Raw genomic sequence first — 6,000 nt, 5'->3', positions numbered from 1 at the left:
AAGGGGAAGCTAGATAGATACACATCTGTACATCTATGCTCGTTGACCTCCATTGGCTCCCGCTCCAGGAACGCCTCGATTTTAAAATTCTCTTCCTTGTTTTCAAGTCACTCCATGGCCTCGCCTCTCCCTATCTCTGTAACCTCCTCCAGCCCTACAACCCTCTGAGATCTCTCTGCGCTCCTCCAATTCTTGCCTCTTGCGCATCACCAGTTTTAATCATTCCACCATTGGCGGCCGTGCCTTCAGCTGCCTAGGCCCTAAGCTCTGGAATTCCCTCCCTAAACTTCTCTGCTTTTCTACCTCTCTCTCATCCTTTAAGACGCTCCTGAAAACCTACCTCTTTGACCAAGCTTTTGGCCACCTGTCCTAATACCTTCTTATGCGGCCTGTGTCAAATTTTGTTTGATAGCACTCCTGTGAAGCGCCTTGGAATGGTTTACTACATTAAAGGCGTTATATAAATGCAAGTTGTTGTTGTTGTTGAATAGAAGGATATGTTGATAGGGTTAGAAGAGGTAAATAGAGTGGGAGGATGCTCGTGTGGAGTATTAACACCAGCTTGGAGGGAAACAGGCCAAATGGCCTGTTTTTGTGCTGTAAATTCTATATATAATATAAGTTGACACTTTAGTGCAGTAGCAAAGGGATGATTCTTCTTGGATGAAATGCTAAACTAAGGCCCAGTTATGGTGGTTCAGATCCCATGGCACTATTTAAAGAAGAGCAGGAGTTCTTGCATTGTTCCCCCAAGCATACCACCAAATCGATTAACTCATCTCATTGCTGTTCGTGGGGCAAGGATGTTAGCTAGGGGTCATATCATAGGGGTCTGATATGTTATCCTAGGTCACAACATTAGCTGCACTTCAGACCAATGCGTTGTATGTGAAGTGCTTCGAGACTTTTTGAGATATATGATGGGCCAGAATTGGCGGCCAGGCTAATGGCGCTCATCTTTGCTCATGGGTAAATGGTACAGCAACTTCAGGCAAAAAGCAGGTGTGCGGTTAAAAGTTGTCTCCCTGGAATGTGACAGGAACACCTAAGCAGCATTCCAGCTTACCACAGCAGCCATTAGGAATGGATGTGGAAGCAGAGGACCCAGTTAAAAAAATGTAACAATCCCTGCCGTGCTGTTCCCCACCTCACCCCTCTCCCCGCCCACCACCCCCTAGTCATCACGCCAGAAATCCTTGTGGTGGTCAACAGCCCTTTTCCATTGCTCCACCATTAGCGGCCGTGCCTTCAGCTGCCTGGGCTCTAAGCTCTGGAATTCCCTCCCTAAACCTCTCCACCTCTCTACCGCTCACTTCCTTGAAGACGCTCCTTAAAACGTACCTCTTTGACCAGGCTTTTAGTCACCTGTCCTAATATCTCTTTATATGGCTCAGTGTCAAATTTTGTCTGATTACGCTCGTGTGAAGCGCTTTAGAATGCTTTACTACGTTAAAGGCGCTATATAAATGCAAGTTGCTGTTGTTGACTGGTGCTGGTGCCTGAATTTGCCAGCCCCCGGCATTCCCAACATACCGTGCACTACACACTAGGAGCACTGTTGAAATATAGGGATGAGCTGACCTCACATTGAGTTTTCCAGGGTCAGCTCCTCCACGAGCACATGGAGCCTGGAACAGTGGCCGCACTGCATGCGGACCACGTTATCGGCTCTTTTATGTCAAGGCCTATACATGAGAAAGAGCAACTTGGCCAAGGCACAGGACCGTTGTCAGCACCAATGGAACCAGTAGTGTCTGGGAAAAGTCAGTAATTTGAGAGAAGGGAAGAAATTACAGCAAAAAATTAAACTTGGAACAGTCAGAAGTCACTGCAGTATCGTAAAAAGATAATTATTTAATTGCTGTTATGTATTAAAGACAGATTTATAAATATACAGTTATATATACAAATGAGAGTAATATAACTTAAAAATATCAAGTACTGGTGACATTAAGCAATGAACTATAAAGGACAAGATATTCAAGTAAACCCATTCATCTCTGATTTGTGTAAATCTTGAATACGGCCTTATTATAAATATGGTTGCATCAGTGGTACCCAGAACAACATGTGAATTGAAACTGGATGCTTTTGTTGCTACAACTGTTGATATATTGACTATAGTATGGTGAATGCATTGGGAACTCACCATGTGGAGAATTAGGCATGAACTGTACGTCCTACTGAACCATGAGGATAATAGTATTTTTTAAAATATAGATTCAAATTGATGCATGCTAAAGAATACCTCGCTATTGAAACATGGAGTGGCAATGACTAGATTGAAATTAAAATTACATGGTCACAGAATTATTCGGGTCAATTTAAAATTACAATAGATAAAAGGATACTCGTCATGTCTTTATCTTAATGGTTGCCATTGTGATACAATAGATTGTATTGTCAACTGATTTCAACCTAAGGATCGGTGCCAATATTTCAATTTAGCAGAGATTCTACTCCAAGTACCAAAGTGTGCAATGAAGTTATTTGTTTGGGTGGGAGTATCACAGACTATGAAAACTTTGCTTTGCTCCAATGCATGTCTGCCATCTGAACACCAACATATCTGTGCCAGACATTGTACAGAAGGCTGTGCTCTATGTGCTGAGGTAGTCAGCTGACTGGAGGATGATGGTAAAAAGATTAAGATTGGTCAGCAGTGTACAAGGGGGGGGGAGGGGGACAAAAGATGTGGGTCACTTTTCCCTTCCTTCCCTAAGAAGTAATGACTAGATTAGTAATGACATGACTAATAATGACACCTCCTAGTGGCTCTGCTAAGACAAGAATCACTCTACATATAAATTAATTATGCTTTGTGGTTCTTCTTTACCCAGAGAGCGGTGAGCCTCTGGAATGTGTTGCCAGTTGGTGCAATGGGTGCTGACTCTTTGCCTTGAAGAGGGAGCTGAACCAGTTCTTGACTGAGCAGGGTTCGCATCATATAGAAGGTAAGTGTCTTTATTCATAACTCTTGGTTGGTGCGATCTCCTGGTCTGGTTTCGATCACATGAAGGGGTCAGGGAGAGGAATTTACCAGGGTATTTTTTCCCTTATTGACCCTGGGTTTTTTTTCTCTTTTTTTGCCTCTCCCAGGAGATTACATGGCTACAGGGGGTAAGCAAGTGTTTAATTATGATACTCCAACTATCATGAGGTTTGGGGCAGGCTTGATGGACCAGTTGGTCTTTTCCTGCCCATTAATTTTGTATGTTCGTATATTCGAATTGGAACGTTGAGTACTCCATAGATTTAAACCAGTGATCTTTTGATTGGGATTTTCACTTGCTTGAGTTGACTACAAGAACACATTTTAATTTTTTTAAATCATGCTCTGATTTATCTTAATGATGAAAATTTCTACTGACTTGAACTAGTTGTATTGAATTCAACAAATATTCACATACTAATTCATATCTGCCACAGTAAGACTGCTACTGAATCATCTGTGCAAATAGGTTGTAGAAAATCTTTAATCAGGTACCAAACCTATATTATAAAATATACCTGATTAAAACATAAAATTCATGGAATTTTACAGTTAGTTACAAATCATTCAATCAAAACTAAATATGGGGAAAATGTGTACAGTTCATAAAATGGGATTATTCCAGGAATGTACAAGTCCCCTTGTATTTACATCAATAACTGCAGTTGGGTTAACTTTTATGAAGGATGCAAAACAATTATCTATAAACATAAAATTTTTGAGACATCCTGTTTGTCACACCTAACTTCCTGTTGTCACGATTCAGTGACGCTTTAGTCCTATTTTTAATACTAGAGGTAATGCCTACTTCTATTATTTTGAACAAGTAACATCTGCTATTCAGTATTCCTACCACTTGTGGTGCTGTGGCATGATTTTGGCCTGTTACAACAAACATAGCTAAAAGACATACCATTCCCTCCAAATAACTGCGAGCAAGACCACAGGAGATTCACTGGTAAATCTTTTCATACAAAGTACACAGCAGCTTTGTTTAGTTTTGTTGAATCCATTTGTGGCATTTAACCTCATTTCAAAGAAACACCAACAAGAAAACTACCTATATAAATTCTCCATGTTTGCATGAGTCATAAATGTTATGAACAGATGCAGTTTTCATTATAATCCCTTTAGTTATTAATGAACATGATTCTGAAATCACAGTTATTTCTTTGTCTTGGTATGGCATTGTGTTATTTTCCTTGATCAAATTACAGTTGAGTAGCTATTTCAGTGTGTTGCTCACAATATTCTCAGTCCAATGGTCTATGCACTCTGACCTCAGCTGCCATAGACTACTTTGTTACAACAGGTTCTCCTCTTGCTGTCGGTTCAGCTGCTGAATGCTCTCTAGAATTTCCAATACGACGTTGTAGCAGAACAAGTACTGATCCTGCACATTAATGTAAAGAAAGTGTTACCATCTCATCTCACAATCATCAGTGTAACAGAACTTGACAACACTCGGGCAGTAATGGGTTAAAGAATGAGCGTCTGTTCCCAGTCGGTGTCCAGGAATGAAAAGGCTGCCCATTCTCGCCATCTCAGTTGAGTAGCTCACTTGTTGAGCCATGGCTGTCATCATGAACGGAAACCTTTATCCGACCTGATCTGTCAGGCCTGGAGGTACTGCACAATCCTCAATAATTTCTGCTAACAGGTAGGAAATTGTAAAAGAAGACATTAGGTAGGAGGCACAAAGGAGAATTGTTCTCCTTTAAGTATCATTGCATTTTATTACTTGCCATAATGCATAAATAAAGTATATTGATAAATCTACAGTGCGATATCCAAAGTGATTTTGCAAATCTGACTTCAACTCCCAGTGTTATAGAAAACCACCCTGTTTAAATTGTGGGCCAATTTCTACGTTAGCTGATTCTAGTTTTAGTGCGTGGACTATGCATTCAGATAGTTTAATTAATCTTTGGTACAAAGGAACAGAATGATATCAATAAATGGATTTTCAAAATCCATAAATAGTTTGCTATTTATTAATAGAACCTATTAACAGTTATGTTTTTCCCTACATTTGTCCTTCTTTATTATAATTGTTTAATAAATAAGCAATGCCTTTTCGTGGTTACTTTTTAAAATGATCTATATATATAAGGAATGCTTAATGAGATTTGGATATTAGATATTAGAGTGTATTCATCCAGATACCAGAGGGAAAACTACGAGTTTTGTGTTGGAACAAAGACCATGCTGGAGTGTATAATTTGTGCTTATAAAGAAATACGGCATTTTTAATGACAGAGATGGTTCAAGAATATTAATGAGAGGTTTGTGGATAATTTAGGAGGAATTAAGGATGAGTTAAGGAGGTATGAATGTGATTAATGAACTCCTGTATGTACGCTGGCTTCACTTATGTCCATGTGTGTCTGGAATGAGTCAATAACCATCAATCCAATGTATTTATGTATCTATATCCATCTGAGTAACAATACAGTCGTACTCATAATATGGTCTCAGGATTGCCTCATATACCCCCATTCAACTTGTACAATATGTCTATTCCAGTCCCATTAAGGTGGGAGAAATGGGTGAAATGGTTCAAGTGAGCCATGACGGGAGTTGATATCACCAACACAACATGAAAGAGAGCTTTGCCTTTGCGTAATGGGGAGCACATTTGCAAGATATATGCAACACCCTGTTGGATACTGGAGATGATACAGACTATAAAGACGCTAAGTAAGCCCTAATTTATCATTTTTCTCCCTAGCATATTAATCAGTCATATTTCTACATTGGGCTGAATGGCACAAGAATGAATCTGTAGATGCTTTTTGCACACATTTACATCGACAATCAGCAAAATGTAGGTTAACTGGTGCAGCTCAGGAAATCAAAACACAGAAGATTGTTTGTCCAAAAATTTGTATTACTGAGCTTTGGAGAAAGAGCTCACCTTAAATGAGCTTTGAGAATTGGCCAGAACACTTAATCTGACTGATCATGTAGCAGATGTGGCAACTAAAAAGTCTGATAATGTGTTTTTT

At 39.6% G+C, this 6,000-nt stretch overlaps 1 protein-coding gene across 4 annotated transcripts in view; it reads right to left on the bottom strand.

Moving 5' to 3' along the window:
* Positions 1 to 1,834: 1,834 nt before the first annotated feature.
* ptpn20 (protein tyrosine phosphatase non-receptor type 20) overlaps positions 1,835 to 6,000 on the bottom strand; it is a 283,839-nt gene continuing 279,673 nt past the window's right edge. For all 4 annotated transcript variants that reach the window (XM_067972632.1, XM_067972634.1, XM_067972633.1 and 1 more), the window contains one exon: positions 1,835 to 4,385. In XM_067972632.1, the coding sequence (XP_067828733.1) occupies positions 4,296 to 4,385 (90 nt within the window). In that variant the 3' untranslated portion in view covers positions 1,835 to 4,295. The remainder of the gene's footprint in view (positions 4,386 to 6,000) is intronic.

This window comes from Heptranchias perlo, chromosome 36 (genome assembly GCF_035084215.1).
Source record: "Heptranchias perlo isolate sHepPer1 chromosome 36, sHepPer1.hap1, whole genome shotgun sequence".
NCBI lineage: Eukaryota > Metazoa > Chordata > Chondrichthyes > Hexanchiformes > Hexanchidae > Heptranchias > Heptranchias perlo.
This window is presented reverse-complemented; position numbering and strand designations above follow the sequence as displayed.